Genomic DNA, 24464 nt, shown 5'->3' with positions numbered 1-24464 from the left:
CAAGAGATCAATAAGCTACAATTTGTGCTGAGTTGATGAAGATATAATAAACACAACACAAAGAACATCGAACTGGAGCAAGAAAGCCTGATAGTTACGGTCCTATAACCAACAATAAATCCAGTTATTTTTTTTGGTATTAGGGTTTCTTTTTACCACCTGCATCTGACACTTCACTAATTCAGTTTGCAGGGATTAGAATACGTGGAGTCAAAGGACAGAAGTCAAGGTTAAATAGCAAAAAACTGGCAGCACAAACCCATCTGTCTGTTTCAACTTCACTGAAGCTTGAAATATGCCTCAAAACTTCAGTCTCTATTGCATCACATACCATTCAGTCATTTGCAAACACTATACAAAGCTCTACTAAATCTGACTGTTTCAGCTGGTGCTAGTACTAATCGAGAGGGTATACACAAGTCAAGAGTGCAAGACTAAATTTGTTGAAGCAGCCAAACTTCCCAACTAGTCTAGGAACGTGAGTTCACTAGTAAAAACAACTGTATTACATTGAGTGAGTTAGCAATAAGTGTATTTTAATAGCCTGAAGGCAGAACAAAAGAATGCAAGTCTAGTGCTGAATTAAAAAGTAGAGCTTCACTGGAATGTTTCTAAAGAAAAAAGAGCAACTTGATTGATCCACACATAATGAAGGTTGTCAGCAGCTTGAAATAGCTCTTAGAAATTGGAGTTCTTTTACATTAAATTCCCTGAAATCTACTGCTTTGAGGGCACCATCCCAATGACCCACAGCTTTGGGAGAGCAAAAAGACGTTGGGAACTCAGTTTGCTAATCAAGTAGTTGCACACAAATGTCATGCAATGAACTCAGACTTACTATCCCCTCGCCTCTTCACAAGGCAAGTGGAATGTTGCTGTTATCCCTATACAAAGAAAAAAATTCTGCTGCATTTCAGAAAAAAGGGTTCGCTGTTACTGCTGTTCCACTGGAAGAAAGTATGATAGAATTTAGGACAGTATTTCAAGCACATATAGGTCAATTAGTAGCCCTAATGAGTAGATAAGGCAGAACATTCTCCCACCCTGACTTCTATAACTAGAGAAGTTCTTCAGTTGTTCAAGATGCCCATATAAAACATTCACTTCAATGTGAAATATTAATGGTGCATGCTCTATTTATTTCTAAAAGTTAGTTGATAATCTATTCCAGATATCCTTCCAGCATCTGCATACAGACAGTACTGCCAATATTTAGTCAGTAAGAATGTTGAGATTTGGTTTTTATACACTGGAATGGCATAATAGAATTTGAAAACCTACATCAGTAACAACAAACACATGTTTTTATTTTCTAGCCAAACAATTAGGGTAGTATTTGGAAGAGGAAAAGAGATAAAAAGAGAAAATATCTTTTCTCCACCCTAACCCTTGTCCTTTTAGAAAAAAAAATATTAAACGTAAGTTGAAAGAGAAAGTTGAAAAAGGGAAGGGACTGAAAAGGGAAGAGCAACAAATCAATAAATGGTAAGTATTATTGCCAAACCAAGGCATCATGTTATTCAAACATGAATAATGTCCTGAATAGCTCAGGTAATAGCAAGCTTTTTTTGTACTGAAACTATCAATTTTTTTAGCGTGACATTGTACCTGCCTTTTCCTATCCCAAATTAACCTACTACTGTTTTGAGAATACTTAGCCTCAAATCACCTCATTACTAGGTTTCAAAAGTACTTAAAACTCACAGCTACAGATCCTAGGAAAGTAGTTTGGAGGTCTTGTAGAAACAAAACCAGTATTTTCTACACAAGTATGATTTATCAACTGACACTAATAATAAAGTCTTCAGATTTTGTGCTGAACAGAACCTTTTTCTCCCCTCCCTCTCTCTCCTCCAGATACTCACTTTTAGCATAATCCATACACATTGAAACTACTAGTCAGCTTGGTGCTCTCCATAATTATATTGCACTTAGAAATAAATATTTCTTGCTACAGTAGATGAGAGTACTACCTGAGGAAGATCGTTTTCTCTATTACTATGAATTTTCTGCTCACAGTTATAGTGGATGTACAGAAAACTCTTAACTTCCTGTTAAGAGTTTTCCAAGTCACTGTTTATTTGTACTGGAATCACAAATAGGCAAAACAATTCTCTCAAGTAACAGCATTTAGAGAGCTAAGCAATGAAAAATAAGAGCAGTGCATGAAGCTAGGTATTAAGTCATTTTATATAGGCATGAACAAGTCACATGAGAAAGGCAGGCTGGGTTTTTTTGTTTTTTTCCTTGGAAGGATTTCTATACACAGTAAAATTACAATGAACTTCAAGCATGCCAAAATTTGTTAGAGTTCTTAAACCACAAATTCTTTTTAAAACTAAAATTACAGTTAGGTTCCCAATTGGAGGGAAATAGTGCCTCATATAGGAAAGATTGTCTCCAGTTATATTAAGAAAAAAACATGCCAAACTACTGAAAAACCCTGCAGCTGTTTCAGGGTAAATGTGTTAACAATGCACTAGGATTTCTAAAACAATGTATGAAAAGGCCAAAACAATCCTAAGTTTACAAAAAGATCTGTTACTCTCTCATATATTGCATGCTCACAGCTTAATAGCTTTTGTTCCTTCCTTCTTAACTCCTGAAGTTCTCCGTTTCACCCAACCCCCTTAGTTCAGGAACAGAATTGACTTTCAAGTTGTAGGTAAAATAAATCTTCTCTGGTGTAGAAGAAAGATGAAAGTCTTATTATGCAACATTTTTGTTGCCTTAAGTTGCTCTTTAACCTAAACAAAGCAGGTGATTGTAACAGTCCTTCCGTTCCTTTCTCTCACCAATAAGCAGGACTAACACGATGTCACCGAAATCAACAAAATAAGTAGTCAAACAATAGGGTATCTACCCATTTCAGATAAATAGAAGTATGATTCTCCGAAGCAGACATAAGGTTGGATGAACCCTTTTTAGATAAAATATCTCTCTCCTGTCCAATTAAACTTTCTACACATTTTTATAAAGCAGAAAGCAGTGATGAGGACAACTGATAAGAGACATAACTAACAGATGTTCTATAGAACTTTCTAAATTAAAGACTCCTTCCACAAAATACCATTCACCAGAATACTTTCACTTAAACAAAAATAGATAACAAACTTGAAACTCTAAATTGTCTCTCAAAGGAAGATAGAGTTTCTTATTATTACTCTTACCTGCTTCTGTTGGAGGGAATGAAAAAAAAAAATGCAACATGCTAGTTCCCCAGCCTTCTTTCTCCTCAAGGGGTAAGAGCGACAGCTTTGCCTCCTAACAAATGCTGTTATAGTTAGGTGATCTTTCTGCATCTCTTCTGGTATTTAATGAGGATTGAAAGACAAAAATATTTCTTTGTCTTTCCCTGTTGCCAGGAATTTGTTTTGGCGCAATGGAAATACCCACAGATTTATTTTATTTTTAAACACCAATTCCAGTTCATAGCTAACCGTTTATTTTATCCACTCTCCATGTTTTTAGATACTACACACATACGCATGATGTCATGCCTTAGGTCTAAATATTATCAATCCGCACTCCTCCACATAATTCTGCAGAAGATGATAGATCAGTTCCTGTTAAGGAGGGAGAGGGCATAATGATTTTTTTCCCCTTTCTCTTTTTTTTTTTTTTTTAACTTCCAGATGAAGCATTTCACTTCCTAGATTCACTTCCTAGATTTTCCTAAATTTCTTTATTCAACACAACTTGATGGGACACAGCATACAACCAAATTAATCATCACTACTGTGTTTTTCTTCCCCTCTCAAATATCATGGAAAAGGACACTTTTATGGGATAAGTTCTAATGAGAGATCATAAACTTGTACTTTAGACTAACCATCTAACCACCTATCAGAGGCAGCATGGGAAAAAGGTCCTTAGGACAATTTCATGGAAATAATGCTACCATCACACATACTGCATAAGAAATGTCTCAGAAGAATTACCGACATTGAGACGAAACATCATGTGGCTACTGACTTATTAAAAAAAGTATGCATGGTATGTCTTTTGAGTTATTAAAATGGGTGCATTATGCATAACAAAATTTACAACTATGAATTCTACAAGCAACCTGTACTCATTTCAAGATGTTTGTAGAAAATAATAAAGAAGAGTGATATTCAGTGTAAGAAGATGATAGATATTACCATAGCACTTGAGATCTATGGTCAGGGACAAGGAATTCATTGTGCTATGTGCTGCACAGCAAAGACAGAAGAAAATTTATTTCTACCAAGAGACATTACAATCCAAGACAAGAAATATATGGATTCATCAAGAAAGGAACTGAAATTAGTCATTATAATGGGCATCCATCTCAACACAAAGCACTGCTAAGTTTTGGGGAGAGGTTGATTTAAGGTACTGAAAAAGATTTTAAAGAAGGGTAATGAGTTCTGCAGATACCTATAAGGAAATCTATTCAGCCATAAGAAACCATATAAAAGAGACGGCTGAAAGAGCTAGTCTGAAAATTAACAAATTAAGATTGGTATTGCAGGCTGAACATAAGCAAGGACAGATATCTTGAAGCAGCAAATCAGAAATAATCAATCAGTTGGGATAGGTGAAATGAGTATCTACTACAGCTTGAAGAGATTGAGATGCAAACAGAAGAATGGCATGCACCATCTAATCACTTTGATAACAATTATCAAGTCCAAGAAAAATACACAGCAGCACATCAAAAACCAAAATGAACCTTCAATTAATTATAGTTGAGTGGACATACAGATAGAGCATATATTCCAGATGTGTTATGGAGTGAAAAATTAACCGGTAGGATACCGTCCTCAGTGTTAAATATACCAGGAAAGATAGGTATACCACCTTGAGATCAACATCTGGGAATTCACAGGATTGTATAGAAGTAACAAAAGATGTCAGTTCTGACAGAAGGGACACTTAGGTCACATTGAGAACTGTGAAGTGTTCATATAAAGATGATAGCTGAGCTTCTGTTTGTAGATGGATTCATCCACAAAGAAGGTACAGAAAGAGAAGAGAAAGACAGGGCCCTATAAAGTCTTCAGAGAAAAAAGAAGAAAAGGAAGGAATAGAAACATGCAAAAGAAACTTGGTAGCAATTGTTAGAAAGGTAGACAAAAGAACAAAAAAAAGACAAAACGAAAGATTAATGTTTCAATAAAGAAAGCAGGATTTTATGTGAGAGGATGGACATAAAGATAAATGGCAGAGAACTATCTGAGTTTTAGTTAGAAAAGTCATTAGCTGTTTGGGAACAGCAATTTTAGTTGACTGGAAGGAAAAGCAAGACTAAAGTAAACATGGGAATACCAGAAGAATAATTCCAGACTTCACAGGAATATAATGTAGTTTAGATGGCAATGTTTGGCTGGTACACAGAAAAGAGAATTGTAAACATCACGTGAAACACTCAGACATCTTATCTTGAGTAAGAGGACTCTATGCTGATAGACAATTGAGGAACATTTACACTCTGGAACTGCAGGATTTTTATCTTCACTTTTTAAAATGGAAAAACATCTTAAAACGTTCAGTTCCATGCTGTACTTTGTCTCTCTGGTACAATAGGATACACTGGAACAAAGCCATAAAGAAGACTGATTGTGATTACTAGAGGCAGTTTAGCAGCCTCAGTGTTGCCCTAAGATATGAGTTGTATAGCGCCAAGCAGCCATTCAGTTTAACATTTTAATCACATTACCATCCACATTGCTAAAGCAGAAGAGAGTCCACCATCAGAGATACAACCTACAAAAGATAACGTGATAAGCAAGCTTTACAGTCTTCTAAGATGCCAAAGAATGTTTAGAAGTGAGACCCTCAGATTTTAGACCTGTTGCTCATTCGCTCTGAATTTTGGTTTTCATAACACAAAAGGTAATTTATATTCCAATATAGTCATCCTCAATTTTATTAGGCACATGGTAAGCATCAAAATCAGTACTAGAAATTGATCGAAAGTTCTCAAAAAATATTGGCTAAAAACATTAGATGTGCCATTCTAAATTGCTACAGGTATATTCTATTTCATCAGTCATGGTGAAGCAAGACTAGGACAAGAGTACTACAGAAAAGTCAGTTTCTTGTATTATATTAACAAGGCTCAGAGGAGTCACAGAACCTTTATTAGAGTCAGGAACTACAAAGGCAGCACAGGAGAGTGTCATGATGAACCCTTGCATGCAATTCCTGCTCCTGAAGTAGAATTCATTCAGTTATTCAGAGACCTCTGAAAGAACTGTTTGCACAGAAATTATGGCAGCTAATCTGGTATTTTTGATTAGCAAAAAAGTATCTCCAAAAAAGATAAAAATAGTTTCCTAATATGAATCAGCATCAAGACTCATATTTTTGATAGTTTGTGTCAAAAACCTTGCAAGTTTCCAGAAAAGGTCTCAAATGTGACAGGTAATTACTTTTAGGAAATAATTTTTGTACTTTGATACTGAACAGAGCTGTTTCATGAATCCAATTACAAATCCTCCATTTAGATAAGAAAACTATCTATTTCAATGTATTATGCATATCACCGTTTTGGTATTTGATGAGTAAAGTTGCAATTTAAATATGCTGTTTCTTGTAAAATTAATATAATGAAGATACTTTACCAGCTTCAAACTTTCATAATTTGTCTATGAGTTTTAAGCTAAATTTCACCATAATTAGTGCAAGTATCAAAACCACCCATCATCCACCCCACCCCCATTCCAAAAAAAGCACTCAGACTGAAGTCGGAGTATATTTTAAACATGCTGTTCTTGAACTAATTCTGATGGCTTAAAACACCTCTGTTTTCTTCCTTATATGCTAATTACATTTGCGCTCTTACGTGTTGTCAGGACTAAGTTTGTAAAAAATATGAAGTCACTACTTTTATAGCTCTCTGTTGAAATGCTGTGGAAGATACAAGCTCTGTTTCTTTCCATAGTACCAACACTCAAGTTTGACAATTTGGAGGAAAAGACTATGTAAAATGCAGTACACAGAAGACTGAAATTTTCAGAAACATTAAAGTTGTTCTTTCGAATAGTGCCACTCACAATACCAACATACTCTTCTAATGTTCCATTTCATCTACAAAATAGCAAACATTAGCATCTTTATTTTATCGTTCACAAAGTAATGTTATGGAAATGTCCTCAGAACGTTGCAAGTAAAAAGCATCCCCCCAAAAATGCAATGAAAAAGTCGTTACTACACTTGTAGAATGCCTATATTATCTGAACTAAAATCAGGTGCCTGTGCTCAGTTTTATCTCTGTTTTCACATAGCTTCAGTTTTATTTCTATAGTCCTGAAATACACAGATGGTTAAATGAAGACATATAGATTAACTCAGTATATCTCCATTAAGATATCTTCATTAGGAAGTGCTTTTAAGTTTAAAGCCTTTCTCTTCTGGAGTTTTAGATATTTCCATTCATATTACAACACTGTTCAAGTTGGGCCAATTACCACAAGTTAATCACAATTACATTTCTTTGACTATGGGATACATTTCAGCCAAGTGTTTGAGAACTTTAAGACTGTTATTTTCATTTTAATGTTATTGTTTCAATATATCTATAGTTGCAAAGCAATTCCTACATAGTACCTTAATTTTATTTTCATCCATAGATTTCTGAATACGTTGTCTGAGAGGTTTTGGAGAAGATCCATTGGATTGTGCTGGAGATCTATATAAAAAAAGAGATAAGCATTTAGAGCACATAATAGCAATTAGTTAAGAAAAACAGTTACTATGCCAAGTTCCTCAGAAACAGGAAGGCAAAGTATCTTCACTCTCCAAGTCTTACTTTGTTTTTTCCCTTCCTAAGTAACCACATGCACTGTAACAATTGATGACAATGTAATGAAACCAAACATACAGTTCCAATTTCTGGTATGATTTTTCAGTATGTTTACAATACTGTAGTTCTGCAGCCACAATATTATTATTTGTAATGCTGGTGATGAGTTACCAAGTCACCGTTCTACTTATGCCCCCTTGAATAGCATCTGGTTGACATCCAGAGTAGTTTTCCTCATATTTACAGACTTTTCAATAGAAGTACTCACACAAACAAAATGCTTCCACTCTCTCATATTTCAGTACATGAATAGTTAGGTACATTAATGAAAAAATTTGATGCATATAATGCAAAAAATCATTGATGCACATAAGAGGGGATTTTATGCTCTTGAAATAAGAACTAATCTATGAATCTGTAAATAATTACTTCTCTGTTTATGCTCATGGCAGGCCAATGTGCATGAGGACAGTTTTTTTTTCAAAAAGAACTGATTCTTTATTTATTTAGCTCACTCTATTCAATTATTCCATAAATAACATTTATTTATTTAGCTCATTCTTTATTTTTTTCTTTTTATTTGTCTGTGGTGCAAAATGTCTGCAGGACCTTGCAATGTTTTTGCCATTTAAATCATGCTTTTATTAAATAAATTATGCTTTATTAAATATTTAATGTATGCTCCCATCTATGCCGCTGTTCTGGTTCACAAGTCCTTGTAATCTGTAATGACAAAATTCTCAGCATCCCACTTTTCCAACAACTGATGATTCCTCAGAATAAGTGACTGCTTAAGTCACCACTGCTTCTGCAGCGCATGGATAGGTTAGTTCACCTTTCAGTGCCCACAGAAATGGATTTTCAAGTGATTCTTTGTTTGTACACCAGATAAATATGGGTAATTCCTTAAATAGAAGGAAATTTTAAAAACCAAGCAAAAAAATGAGCAAGAAGAAATGACTGGCTTTAACATTAATAGGATAGGAAGATGATGGGAATGGTATAAAAACCATCAGCAAGCAAAAAGTTGCCCCAAACTGTGAATACCTGTTGAATCTGGAAAACCAGAAAAAGAGAACTTCTCTTGCAAAAAGTTATGAAAATACTTGATCTGTGGTCAGGCAAAATTTAACTCTAAACCATAAATACTGTCCTTAATTATATCAGAATCACCTTACTTTGATTTCAATATCATCACTACATTTTTGTTTGCTTAAAAAAGTTTAAAAATACTATGGGAAAAATAGCACACTTCTGCCTCGAATGTAACTTCAAAATATTAAAAAAAAAAAAAGAGAATTTTATTTGGACTTCTATAATGCATATTTTAAAATAATATTTTTCAGAAGATTGAAATGAGGTGCTTAGAGCAGGAAAATATTTGACGGATATACTAAAGGACTGATTAAGTAAGAAAAACTTCAGCTTGGTTAGGATGTTCTAAAACACTGAGGATGTACTGTCCGTGCTTACATTTTCAGTTCCCAAATATGAATTTTTAATTAAAGAAAGCCAACAAAAAGTTAAACAACGCAATAGCTGCTTCTCAGTAGTAGCTTTTTTGCAGGATTTCAGTGAAGATAGATCGATCTACCCAACTGATGTAGGAGTTTATTAAAAGAAGAGTAATACAAAGCAAGAAAGAGGTGTTCTCACATAACCTCAGTCTTTACCTGATAAGTAACAGTGCTCTCTCAAACTGACCAGAACCCAGACAAAACTACTCACAAACTTTTAAACATATTTGGGGATTCTTCAGTAACAAAGTCTCTAGAAATAACAAAAAGCATTGTGAAAAAACTCAAAACAGCAACTACCGTGTGAGGTGACCAACACTGAATACAGTGAATCAGATTAGCAAAAAGAATCTGAAAACTGCAGTGACGTTTACTGCCAAAGGTACTACCATTTACCTGTAAACTGTTCCAGATTTACTATTAAGAATAGATTAGCAAAAAGACTGCAAACGCACCAGATCAAATATTTGAGACATAAGCATTAACAAAAATGTGCTGTACCACAGAGGTGCCTGTACATTGAAGCAAATCAGAACACCACCTTAGCTACTGTCCTGTGTAATATTAAGGTGTACAGCATTCATAAAGCCATTGGAGCCGTACAGTAAAGCTGCTAGAGAAATGCAGGACACAAAGATTTGATAAAAATTTAGAACAGATGTTGTCTGCAACTTTCATTTCAGTTTTTACAAATTTGGGTTTTTTTCCTAAAATACATATTTATGATCATAAACTCAATAATTTGAACAAATTACTTCTAAATAAAATTTTTTAAGGGAAGCACACAGATAATATTTAAAAAAATTATACATTGGAAGATAAAAGCTAAAACAAATTGACCACTAAGAATTACTAAGAAAACACAGGAATTGTCTAGATTACAATATAAATTCTCAGATAGCAGTACCTGCTTACACCTACACCAAGAAGATTTTAAGTCAAACAAATGTCTCATCTTTTTTGGGAAAATTCAAGAAAATTAATTCAGCTGAAAAAAATCAAACAAGGTAAGTGAAACCAAAGAACTCAGTGGGCACTCTTATTCAGAAATAAGTGGTTTAAAACCCACTTTAAATTAAAGAGTTACTTTAAAAAAAAGATTTCTAGCTCTCAATAATAGCAGTGTTTAATTCAGAAGAATTCAGCTGGGCCTTGGTTCCATTTACATAGAGCATTAGCCTAAATCTGATTAAGCTCCTTTTCATTCTAATAAACCATGGAGAGGTTTATTAAATTAATGAAAGTTTAAAAAGTAATGTAGATTGATTTTTCAAAACTGAAGTAATGGAAAAATAAGAGACTGAAATCAGAGCTATTTTAAGCTTGTTACATAATCAAATAGAAATGTATAGCTACAGCTATCCACAGATATCTGAGGTGAAAGAAATTTTCCACAATCTGTTGTTACAAGCTGCCTTTTATACTAAAAATTATTACAGGTTTATTTAGAATTCATATTAGTGAAACTAATTTTTTTAACTTTTATTAGAACGTGCTTGTTCCTTTGGTTTCATAAAAGAGGTCAAGCAATAAATCTAATGGAACCCTTAAATTCTGCGACTTTTCAGATCCTCCATCTTCCAATTTAGGACCTATCACTGTTTTTCTCTTTCCTTGCCGTTATCCTCACAGACTTGCACCTGCACACTCAGATAGCGTTGTTATGGTGGGCTCTCATGGGAGACGACTGCCACCAGCATAAGGAGCACCCCCTTCTTCCCCACTTTTCCTACCCTTTTCACTGTAGCTCTTCTTTTATGTTAGGGAACCCAAAAATATGCATGCATGGAGCTTAATAAGCAACTGGCCACACGGCCCCTACCCTGATGAACAGATGCTCCAATCACTGCTAAAGGCACCAAAAGCAGGAACAACCAATAAGGAGGTTGAGCAGGTCCTCATGAAGACAGTATAGTTACCCTGGCAAAAGCACTATCGGGGAACCAAGCACTTTACTACAGAGGATGCTTGTCTAGGAATCCTGTCTGCTTTACTTCCCAGCTGGCCATCAGGGAGAGTTTTTTCTTTCCTCTCCTCTCCCTCCTCTTTTGATTTTATTCTTCCTCAAAAGCAACTTTCACCATTACAGTAAATATATGCCATCAGCCACAGACCCTACCAGTAAACCATCATGCACATGAATTTGTTTCAACATTTTGTGCAATACTATCCTGATTGGTGGATCATGATATGAAAAACTATTTAACTACTTAAAACTGACTCCACAAAGAAATTACTATGTAGGAAGAAAAGAGGATATAAACCAAAAATCTCTTGTGTCATAGCTAGACAAAGGAGGCACCTTCAAACTGAATAGTAATCTAACTAGCAACTGATCAGGCAGCATTTGAACTTAGGAGTTCAAACTCAACATAAGAGGTGAGTATTTGGAAGGTTTGTTGCAAAGGATATTCCTTCATGGGTTTTGTGAAGCCCACAAATGTACTAGCTCAAAAAGTCCGTATTACAAAAATATCTTGGAGACACAGAAAATGCAAATGACGAGGTAGAATAATTTTGAGAACTTGAGACTGTTCTAAGAATGCTTTCCCTTTGCACCTAACCTCACAACAGACTGCACGTTGGTCATATGCTTTGTGTAAGTAATATCAATGCTTTGTTAGCCACTCAGTATAAGATATTTAAAAACAAGACAAGCAAACCCAACACAAACACAAAAAACCTTCTAGTACTCACCTGAAGAGTGTCAAAACAGAGGTGGTTCCAAACAAATTTAAGCTTTCATCATCATACAATAGTTCTGCTTTGTTCTGTGTAGGAGGATTGACAGCTTCTTCATCCAGAAGAACTAGCAAGACCTTTACAGTATCTCTGCCACAATACACGGTGCCATGATTTATGGCATGCAATTTTGGCTGAAAGTAAATAAAATTAAAAGGAACATACAATGGGAAAGGTCAGCAAGCCAGACCAATAGCTCACCTCCAAAAGCATTCCAAATCAGCACAAGGTGTAAGAATCCCCTCCTTCCCTTTCGCAGTAAGAATTTATGGGGAACCTGCCCATGGGAAAGTTTCTTCCTCATCCCAAGCAATTAGTAGAGGTTAGATCACTCCCAGCTGGAGGTATACACTGATGAGCCAGAGGTAAGTGGCATACAGATAAATATGCAAACCTGGTAAGACTATGCAGCAGAAATTAACATATTTTCTCCCAACAAATTTGAGTGCTGTGGGGTACACAAACACACCCTGGTGAAGTCTAACTCCTCTGACTAACTGAATCTGCTAAAGCAGTTGTTTAACAGTGAGATTTCCATCAAGATTTGACAACAGAGGTACTTGGCACAATCTCGTGTTGTTTGGAACAGGACGAATTCCTCACGATTTTCCACAAGAATAAAGAATTCCTTAAAGAAAATAATAATCCACATCTGGAAGTGCTCAATGCTACAGTCAGCAGTATAGATGTAGAACTCCATAGCCACTATGGGACAGCAAGAATTGCAAGTTTGCTATATTTTTCTTTAAAAGACTAGGAATTCCACAGAGAAATTTAGTGCTTAATACACAGTAGTAGATTTTTAAAACTATAGGCTTTCTTATTTACCAATACACAGAAACACTGAATAGCCTCACTTTGTTCAGGACAGGACAAGCAATGAACTGCATTTATCTAATCAGTTAACTGCTTTTAAACACAGTCTTGAAAAGATCAAATTCTATTTCTCTCTCTATTTGATTACATCAATTAGTGTATGTAGCTTTCAAGAAACCATAGCAACACATGTCAGTCAGTTACTATAAGTTATAATCAATAGCTAGAAATAGCAATTACAGAAATGGTTGTTACTTGGCTTTATAGAATTGGCCTATTTCAGTACCATTTAATTTCCTCAAAATTTATTCTGATCCTCTTCAGTCATTACATCACCACATTATAGATTTTTATAAAATGTCATGTGTGTCACGGTAAATTTGTCTTAATGAGAGAAGTACAAATTTGGCATCATCTTGACTGATTATACACAAAGAAAAAAAAATCTTTAGAATATAAAATAACCTCCTAACTGCCAAAAGATGACCTCCAGAAATCTCATGTACTGCAACAACAGTGACATGGTGTACTAACCATGGACTAAAATCCTATTGTCCATGGGACAATAAGAACTTTAGGCAAACAGAACAATCCCTGCCATAAAAATCTTGTTTGTCAGTAAGCTTAAAATCATGATTCAAATTATTTTTTCAAGAAAATAGTTGATCAGTCTTTCAAGGGTAGTGACCATTAGCCACTCCAGACTATTCTGGTTAGTTCCAGAAACACAAGCTAGATTCCATTTACAGTAGTAATTTTCTCAGGAAGAAATTAATCATAATTCCTATTAGTCACTCCTGCAGTCTTCAACACAAAGTAGTGCTTCCTGCTGCATAAAGTAATAACTTTGCCTGGAGCTCCAGAATCTTATAAAACAGGTATTTGCAGGAAAATTGAGCAACGGTGGAAGAGAACTGCCACTGCCAGTAGAAAAGCAAATATTTTTCTAAGAAAGTAACTCTTTTCAGGTACATTTTATGAGGAAGCAGCCTTCCCAGGAGCTAGTGGAGGCATCATTTTCAGCTCTATAATTAAGATCGTATTTTAAATCTGCACTCAAAGAAGTGATTCCATTTCTTACCTATGAAAAAACATAACATCCTACCAAAACCAGAACTTATTCTGAACAATTTTTCTGAAAAATTATAGCATTAGGGTTTGGGGATTTCTCTATAAAGTAAAAAACAAAACACAATAAGAAACTCAAGCTGTATGTGAAACTCAGCACAGATCACTAATCTTTGCTTTCCTGAGATCTTAACGGAAAAATACAGATGCTCTGATTTTTTTTTTATACAGCTCAAATTCATTTGGAAAACTTATGGGGTTTGTTTGGTATTATTTGTTTTGTTTTTTAATTAGTAATGGTAACCTACTCCTCTATATGCTTAGTAAAATGTTATTCCACACAAAGCTCCACTAAAATACACAATTTGATAGCAGTCTCTTAACATTTGTTTAAGCTCTCTTTTCCCCCCCTCGACTCTGTGAATCGCATATTTAAGAACTATCATTAAAATATACATTCAAACACACAATCTTCGCAAACTTCATTTATGTCAACAAAAAGAATTTCCCACACCAAAATCAAAATAGCATCATCACACGACCAACAAAGGCAGACAATTTACACACACTCCACCCCTCTTCCCTTCACCACAATTACAAAACAAAAAATTCCCCAACACTTACTCTGCTCTCTAGCAATGTTCAGTCCACATTTTGCCTGTTACTTCTCCCAAATATTGTCCTTATCTCTAATTCCCCAGGCCCCTACATCGGGCACCACAAAAGACCATGGTGGGTTGACCTTGGCTAGCCTCCCAAGTACTCACCAAGCTGTTCTATCACTCCCCCTCCTCAATGGGACAGGGAGGGATATGATGAAAAGCTCATGGGGTTGAGATGAGGACAGGGAGTTCACTTACCAATTACCAGCACAAGCAAACCAGACTTGACTTAAGGAAATTAATGTAATTCATTGCCAACTAATCAGCATAGGACCTGTCCCTTCTTCCCAGATTCAATTTCTCTCCCAGCTCTTCTACCTCCTTCCCCCAAGTGGCACAGGCGGATGAGGAATGAGGGTCACGGTCAGTTCCTAACACTTCGTTTCTGCTGCTCCTTCTTCCTCGCACTCTTCCTCTGCTCCTGTGTGTGGTGCCTCCTATGGGATGCAGTCCTTCATGAACTTCTCCAGTGTGGGTCCTTCCCACAGGCTGTAGTTCTTCAAGAACATCTCCAGCATGGGTCCCTTCCACAGGGTGCAGTCCTTCAGGAACAGACTGCTACAGCATGGGTCCACCATGAGGTCACAGATCCTGCCAGGAAACCTGCTTCTGCATGGGCTCCTCTCCATGGCCTACAGTTTCTGCCATGAACGTGCTCCAGTATGGGTTCTCCACAAGGTCACAGCTTCCTTCAGGGCACATCCACTTGCTCCAGCATGGGGTCCTCCACAGACTGCAGGGTGGATATCTGCTCCACTGTGGATCTCCATGGGCTGCAGAGGGACAACCTGCATCACCATGGTCTTCATCACAGCCTGCAGGGGAATCTCTGCTCTGGCGCCTGGAGCACCTCCTCCCCCTCCTTTTTCACTGAGCTTGGTGTCTGAAGGGCTATTTCTCTCTCCCAACTGCTGTTGCGTAACATTTAAGAAAGTGTAAAAAATGCTGTCACAGAGGCACTATGGACCGTCATCAATCAGCTCAGCTTTGGCCAGCAACGGGTCCGTCTTGGAGCTGGCTGGAACTGGCTCTGTCGGACATGGGGGCAACTTCTGGTGTCTTCTCACAGAAGCGACCCCTGCAGCTTTCCCCACTACCAAAACCTTGTCATGTAAACCCAATACAGTGCTAGATTTGTGAAGCCAAGCAGCACATCAGTCACATCCAGACCAGTCATCTCTGATGGCTCTCAGTTACATCCATACTGTGGTGAGTATGGATGTACTGTAGTGAGCATGGTGAAAAGGATTAGCTTAAAGCCCATCATCCTCTGCTATGTACTCAAGTTTCCTCACTGAGAGCTAGAGTAGAATCTGCCTATCCACAAGTAGATGGGTGTTCCAGCAATCAATTAACTTAAAATCAAGAATTGGCAAAAACTTCAACATAGAACCACAGACTCACAGTAATACAATTAAGTTCACAAGCTGCCCTCAGGTACCCATTTTGAGAAAAATATTAACCTCACACTGCTCTGAATGGGATTAAGTATTTAACCACATTTCCTAACAACATCAGGATGCAACCGTCTTTGCTCTCTTCTGCCTCAACAAGGGTACAGAGTCATTAGACTATGAATTTGATCTGTGGGGAACAATAAGAAACATGAACCATTTTGGAAAAGCAATTTTTTGGTGAATTTCTCTGAATAACGAAGTGTTATTAAAATAGTTTTACCTGGCTTATAATGATCCAAATAATTTTAAAAATTGTTATCAGTAATACAATTAGCTAAATAAAGACAGAACTGATAACAGTGAGATGAGGAAGAGAAAGAAATAGAAGGGAAACAGGGAAATGCAGTAATAAAAGATTCAGAGGAAATAGGAAAATGAGGATGAAATACATACTCCAACTGCTCAGTGGAAACACACATTTAAACCAGTTTAAGTAGCCAGTAGGGTCTGGCTGGTTTTAGCTCTCATAAAAAAGAACAAGCATGTAGGATGTCTGATTAAAACTTGTTAAAAATCTTACATTTCCATGGGGTAATTCTAGTGATTTCACAAAACAAAGCATTCCAACAAAGTACACACATTCAAAGTGTCTATAAGTTTCCTAGACAAAAATACATGACGTTAGGTATTTTATATACCAACAAAGTAAAATAAAATAATAAAGTTGGTTGATGTTTTCATCACAAAAAAGATCATAATATAAACCTGAGCAGATTCAAAGTACAGAAACCACAAATAGAAAGCCTGTATACCGCTTTCCACACCTGTCTTAAAGAACATTAAATATCCTGATTCCTTCCGTGAAACTCAAATAATAGTTTCATTAGTGTCTCGAAACGCTGAAAGAGAAAAATTTACACGTTGATTGTGGTTTTATTTTTATTCTCCTCCCACTACACTTTTCACCATGTTATGGACTTCTTTCACACGTAACCTTATTATGAATGCCTTACCCTTAGAAATACTTGATGCCAAGCTAATTAAAACCTATGTATTTTAATCGAAATTACCGATACATGTTCTCAAATCTTAATTCCACTTTCATGAATTTTTTTGTTTGGAAATTTGTTATAGCTCTACTGTTTTGAAATTAGTGGCAAATCTGACAGTTATAAGTATCTACATCTGTAACAACTGCACAAACAAATCAAGTTTTGAAGAGTATTTTATTTACAATTTTGAGGTAAGAAGTTTCATTTAAGTAAATCAGCTTTGTGAAACCCACACTGTAATCCTCCAATATAAGTCTTTCAACAAGATTAAAACCACAGTGTAGAGGAAATGACACTGTTCTGTACTGTTAGGAAAAGATAATACTCTATAGAAAGTTCTTTAAAAAATAAAAAAGAAACAAAACAGGTGAAAGACATTTGCTTTCTTGTAAAGCTAAGTAGTAAAAAGAACAAAAGAAGTCCCATTACCCGTGCTGGACTGACTCCAGTAGTACTGGCAGTCAAGACTTCATGTTGTGAATCGATAATATTTTTAATCTTCAAATCCAAATCTTGTACAACTTCCTCTACTGCCTGACAGAAAGGATCCCCATTGCTTCGTCCTTTTATCAAATGCATCTTCACTGTTGACAGAATTCGCCCCCCTGCGATTCTGAAAATAGGCACAGGGTCATCTCCACATTAATCTTGGCAGCATTTTAGTATACCTATTAGTGTTGAACATAGCCAGTATTCACAGTTAATCAAAATTCTTCAGAGAACAGCTTTGATCTTTTAAATCAAACAGCAGTGTAGAAGTATTGTCCAACATAATAGCTTGCTTAAAAAAAAAAAAAAGATTATAAGGAAAGGTAATGAATTCAGCATTTAGTAATACTCTGAGCTGTAACACAAAACTAACTTCTCCATAAAAGTTCAAAGAGAAGTACTTTCTTTAAACCTACAGTTACTGTTTTGCTCATAAGCTGTTAAGTGTAAACAAAATGTTTCACTGGAACATGCATTCCAATTTAACAGCCTATTACATTTTTGAGTCTTTTGTGCTTCATGAAAGTGCTTCAAAATATCAATCTGCTTTCAATTTTATTGAAATAGATAGTAATTAGACTAGATGAACATCACTGTTTGCCGTAAGGGCACACACTATTAATCTCTTTTTTTGATCAACTAGAAAAAATGCCTACAGAAAAGAACCTAGTACTTTAATTATGAAATGTCCATGTAGTTTGACATCAAAAATATAAATAATTGAATCTGATTGATATAGGGGCTTTATTTCAACTCTTCCTATAGAAGGATAAGAAGGCATTTGCGAGTGCACCTAAACCATGTTTAGACTGTTCATTTCATTTCATGGTCCTGTACCTTGAACCACCCACATTGCATGAACTACTTTTGGGATCACTTTTGCAGTAGAACTACCAGGTCTCTCCCCAGTGAAACTCTTGAGTGATTAGCAGTCACAGTTGTACAGATGATGCTCCAATAGGCAGTATTAAGAGAACTACACCATGTCTTGCTCCCTCAGACCTGCAAGATCCATATATTCTATAAAAATGGAGATCTAACAGGCTGTCAGGTAGACCGCATTATCCTGAGTATGTGAAAAAAAAAGAAAAAAAAATATATTGAAGAATCACAAGAAAGCCCAAAGATCTTATGTCCAAAAAATGGCTACAGGGACTGAGGCTCTTTGACAGTGCACCTTGATTTACCCAGATCTGGTGAATGAGAAGCAGTTACAATTCCAATAATTCCACTGGCCAATTATAAGTTCATCTTTCCACACAGGGATTGAAAATGCTGCCCTGAAAATGCTGCTCAAAATTAATAAAATAAAATAACTTAAAGCTTATAATGACAGTGAGTATAGTTCCACCACAAGAATGGAAAATCCAAGTGTTAGGAGTGAATTCCTCATTTTGCAAGTGCAATGTATGGTGAGTAGGTGCAAAAGCCATACAGAGGTACAAAGGTAGGAATCTCCAGTCATGAGGCACTACTATGAACTCTGACTATAAAACAGGTTAAGTAAATTAGCTAAGGGATCACAGGTCGTATCTCAGAGATGATAAAACTATATTGAGACAGCAAAAGTGCCTTAACTACTTTAGTGAAGATTTAGTGAAAGACAGAATAAACCCCTTGAGTCAAAAGGTTAATAATTTTGACCAGTACCTACAAAAAACATTAAGTGAAATACTGTATGTCTTACCATTGGTTGAGTTTGGGCAAACAAAAAAGCATTACAAGAACCACTCAGCTTTCCTACATCACAATGCATCTCTTCCCAAAAGCTTTTTGAAATTGCATGCTGTTTGGAATCTTTATCATAAATTCTCCAGTCTTCATATAAAATGAACCCATCATCCAGACTGACAAAGTTGATTATAATCCAGATTCCCCTCACCCCACCAAGCAATCATTTATCTTCTGTTTAATGTCATGTATATACAAGAACTTCTTCAGTATTTCCCTGTGACATTTTGTCTTCAATTTCATTCTCTTTCTGCCTATTTTTCACAACTTTTTCAGTGTGGTAGCCTATACTTTATTTTTAGCTCAAATTTATAGGTTTTTTTTTTTTTTTTAATTGATTCCCTCCCCCTCTTTTACTTATTCACATGAAGTTATTTCCAGCTTTGAATACCAGATGATAGATAACACATGTAAGAATAAAGGAAGAAAAACCATAACAAGAGGCACAAAAGACTCATTCTTAAAAAAAACCAACCAACCAAACAAAAAACCTCCCAGGAAAAATCAGTAGAAATCTGTCTTCAGAAAATACCCTGAACTGAAATTAGAGATTGAGACAGCACTCAGAAGTATCATAAACATTTTCTCTGTTCTTCCAAGGCATGTATTTATTGCCAGCATTGGAGACACGGTCCTGTGCTTGTAGACCCTTCTTTTGAAATTGTACAATCACATTTCATATCCTTAAAGTAATGTAGATTTTCTGCAGTGACAGTAATGGCTCAAAAAATGAAATGAAAACAAGAAAAAAAAAAAAAAACAAAAAAACCAGCCTTCCAGTCACCCTGTTTTTGACAAAAAATTTCCAATGAAGCTAGATATGCTTGTGATGCTAAGTTCAGTTATGAGACTGATTTCCTGACAGATTTTTTAAAGTTTTATAAAGCCTAAGTATAATGCCAGGCAGAAGTAGCAAAAGCAAATCTATTCATTCTGAAGTCCTGCTCTAAGAACTTTTCCTTTGCAGTCAATCTGCTTCATGATCTATTGCAATAATTCATCTTCCCTTTCCAATTAACCTGCAGTTTCTTTTTCCAGACTTTAATAAACACTAGCCACTTTCCTGCAACATCTAATAGTTGGGCAGGATGACCAGCCCTAAAAAAGGTTCATCTGGGTTTTTTTTCCCCAAGAGTTAGGTTTATAGTCCAAATGAAAGCAGAAATACAGCATGTTGAGTGTAACCTAACATCAGTCAATCTAGCTCAGACACTTATAGTTTTGATTTAACTATACCATGGACTATACAAAACAACACCATATTTATTCACATACCCTGAACTCTTGAGCTGCTATTGGCACCTACAGTAGAATTTTTAGATACATCTATGATGCTGCAAATCACAGCTCTGCCAAAAAAAACCCAAAGCAATGGCCATGGCTTTATTAGTTCAGGTGACATAGCCAAGAGTGAGGAGATGACTAATTTTTCAACTTCCTTCATGCTTACTGGCTTCTTCCACACTCCTGCCTACTCACCCTAAAAGGATACCTTGCAAATTGAAAGAGCAGTATATTTTGTACACATTAAATTCCAAAGATGAATTTTACAATTCTAGTTGGGAGAACCTCCATCAAATGAAACTCTGCATGTCTACATTCATATAAAATATAAAATAAGTGGGCAGAGCTAGGTAAGAATAGGAATTGAGTCAGAGGAAAACTAGTTTGTTTACATTGTTTCCTGTTAAAATACATGGAGGGAACTGGGCCAGAGACCTTCCTGTTTTGGCTTATTCTGGCTGAACAAGACTCCTGTAAATAACTTAAAAACCTGAACTTAACTTGAAACTTTTTGTTTTGGCTTTTATCCAGGTCAAAACCAAATATTTCCCCACAATTCTCAGCTTTAACTTTTACAGATTAAAGATTATTCAATACACATTAGATTTGCAGGCTTGGTTAAACAGAAAAACTTGTGCTTTGCAGAAATTTAAGCACAACATATGCACTTAGCCAAAAGAAAAGTCACCATGTGAAATCTCCCTGCACACAGGTCAAGAACCATCCAGATCAAAGAAAGGATAGTTTAAAAAAAAAAAAAAAAAAAAGAAAAAGAAAAAAAAAGGAAAAAAAGATGCTGGTGTACCTCTGCTCCAAAAAACACAATTCAGTCTAACCACAAGAGAATGAAAAGTTCAAGGGGAAAAAAAAAATCATCCAGTGCAAGTTGTCAAGAGGTAAGAAGAGAGCACTGCTGAAGAAAAGTTCTGTCTCAGAGATGCATATAGGAACTGTAGCCAAGTCTCCTGATGCTTCTTGCCAAACTGCTTTATTTCCCTCAGCCCTATACTGACACTTTCCAAAATAATACCCTCAAATGAGAAAAGCATTGTATTAAGAGAGTAGTATCTGTTCCATAAATACTGTGCTGAACCTAGAACTCCAAGACAAACAAGCAGGTGAAGGGATTGACTGAAATTGTCTTTGAAAGCCAGGTTCAGTCCTTTCTGTGCCAGGTTATCTTGAACTTATCTACATCATTATAATTGCCAGACATTTTACATACATATACATGTATGTATGCTGGAAGAAAAGTATTATTATACATATAGCACTGGGCACCAGTTAGTTAAGATAATCGTGCCCTTAATTTCAATGCTGTGCTATGTGACTCAATTACCTTACAGCTTTTCAACTGAGGAAAAAAAAAAGACTGATAAAAACATTTTCTATGTTTATTTTTTTGCCTCTACTACCCAATGCCAACTAAGGATATTTGCTATTAGAAGTAAAGTTCATTTAATCTCTTTTTCTCCCCATATTCCTTCTTCTTTTCCAGGAAAGAGTTCCAGTCCCCCATCAGATATACACAGTACTAACTGGAGCAAAGAAAAGGAAAAGTTTATTCATACTTCAACTAGAATTCATATAAACAGGCCAAGACATAAAATGCTGATCTAATGTGTGTGGATTAGTATTGAAACACTGTGCCATAGCTTATGCCATTTTACACCAGGATATGATATAACAAAAGAAGTTATGTTGTGAAGTTTGTTTTATTAGTCTTGAATATATTTATAAAATGTTGAATCCACCTCATTTGTGCTATTTCATGAATATTTCAAAGCTTTCTACAGAAAGCCCTAACTGTGTCTAGTAGTTTCAAAAAGTAAGGTCAAGCCAGTCTCAGTAGGAGAGGCATTCTTTTAATCTCTTTATATATGCCATCTAGAGATTAAATAGAGATGGCTAGGGCTCTGCCCATGTTTATAGAGTCCTTTCTGTGGTAAAAGAGTATCCTCCTTTTCCCAGAAAAGACGATTCACTGGATCAAAAAACAAATTTAACTTAACAAATAACCATAATGAAGATGAAACTATAAGTTAATTAAAAAATAAATATAATAGTTCTATTTAAAGCAATCACATAAGTTACCGGAGCAACTTCAGATCCACTAGCAGGGACTCATTTTTAGTGAGGTTTAAAAAGATTAACTAAAAGCATGAAGACAAAGGGAAAATGTGGTAAAAATGCAACTTGGGTTTTGGGGAGTTTGTTTGTTTGTGGGTTTTTTGGGTTTTATTTTGGTTTTTTTGGTTTTGTATTTTTACGAAAAGGGAAACCTATGCCTGATTGTTCTGATATTACTCTGTTATAGGTTTATAGTATCTAGAAAATCAGTTGAACTTAAATGAACTTTAAAATATCTGGCATTGTACTAGGAAAAAAACATTTATATGAACAGAATAAGGTTGAAAACTCTTATCCACTTTGCAGTTCCTACCAACTAGAAGGGCAAAGGTTTGTTTTGAATATAGAATTACAAAGGCAAAGTTAACTGTCTTCAGATAATTTTTACAGCAGCAAAAGTTAAGAATTTTAGTTCTTAATTCTGAAAGAGAGCAAGAAACCTAACTGAATTCAAGAATGAACTTGATACATTAAACAAAGCAATGCCATTTGTCTAAAGCAACAGAGAACTGAAGAGACCTTGTCCCTTTCCAGTCAGGGTGCCTGCTAACAAGGTTTCTCTGATATTTCATTCAGATCATAGGATGCTGACATGAAATATTCTAGGATAAAGTGCTTCAGTCTTGCATCCATGGTCTCTTAAATCATATTGAAGGACGACTCTGATCAAAGCCAGTTAGCCAGTTACAGCTGACAGATGTTGTAAAATAGCAATTTTTTTTTAAAAAACTAATATTATGATCTTCCGTTCAGAGTCACATGGAACAATGTTTCTTTGTTCAAAAGGTATGAACTGAAAGAAAACTCAACTAGAAAACCCATGCTATCTTTACCTATGACAGAAATAACCATCAGAGTAACTACAAATGCTGAAAATCGCAACCCTTTAGTAACAACCACTTTCCACTGTCTGGCAGGGAATGTTCAGACACAAAAGCCTGGATACAACAGTACTGTGATGATCTTCCACTGAGTAGACTCAGCAAAGTCCAGATGTGACCATCTGCGTGTCTGTCCTGTATTCCATAGTAAATCCATAGCAGAAGACACCTAGAACCAAGCACCCTTTCCCTTCTTTGATGACCTGTATGATTCTTCATTTGCTTCAGCAATTGGAAAAGGGTCCCACGAACACTACCATCTTCCATTACAGTGTCTCAGCTTACACTCTTATTTCCTATCCACAAAAGCCAGGACTTCCAGGTGGGTGAGGGGAAGGCACAATTAAAGACTCTGTTAATGTATGTATCTCAGGCGACTGAACTAAGGCTTCATTGGCAGCCTCTAAGTGTTTAGTTTTACAGACAAGGTTTGGTTAACTTTTTTTTTTTTAAATTAACAGGTTCCCATACATTTTAGATCAACTCACAGAAGGAATGGCTTACCATCTTCAGCAGCACTAAAACCAGCACTAAAAGAGAAGTAGATAGTTCAGGTGGGATTCATCTCACCTGTCTTGTAGCCAGAGGAAAACAGATGTCTACACAAAGATAAAATTAATCATGTACCAAAAATTATTTGCAACAGTGCTTCTAAAGGGAGTTTAAAAAAATAGTACAACTTAATACTCTACCTGTTAACTAGGCACTGTGTAAGTCATATCTTCTGTCACTGGTTGCTTCTACTAAAAACAGCCTTAGATTTTGTGCCCGCTTGAACCCTTTTGCCTTATACTGTCTATGTCCTGGTCCTATCTATTTCTATCTCATTTCCCTTATCAGTCTTTTCTTGTGTTTAGGTGACTAATTTATAAGAAACGATTTACATGCCTTGTCTAGTTTGTTCCTGCTGCAATTATCACA

General features: G+C 35.8%; 1 protein-coding gene across 2 annotated transcripts in view; it reads right to left on the bottom strand.

The window, feature by feature from the left end:
• LOC104135580 (PARP1 binding protein) overlaps positions 1–24464 on the bottom strand; it is a 50496-nt gene that overhangs the window by 3374 nt on the left and 22658 nt on the right. For both annotated transcript variants that reach the window (XM_009649247.2, XM_035888949.1), the window contains exons 6-8: positions 17458–17641; positions 11989–12167; positions 7579–7660 (exon numbers count right to left, since the gene is read on the bottom strand). In XM_009649247.2, coding sequence (XP_009647542.1) covers positions 7579–7660; positions 11989–12167; positions 17458–17641 — 445 coding nt within the window. The remainder of the gene's footprint in view (positions 1–7578; positions 7661–11988; positions 12168–17457; positions 17642–24464) is intronic.

Source organism: Egretta garzetta, unplaced genomic scaffold, assembly GCF_000687185.1.
Source record: "Egretta garzetta isolate BGI_Z169 unplaced genomic scaffold, ASM68718v1 scaffold321, whole genome shotgun sequence".
In the NCBI taxonomy this organism is placed as follows: domain Eukaryota; kingdom Metazoa; phylum Chordata; class Aves; order Pelecaniformes; family Ardeidae; genus Egretta; species Egretta garzetta.
Note: the sequence above shows the minus strand (reverse complement) of the source record. Positions and strands in the feature narration are given on the sequence as shown.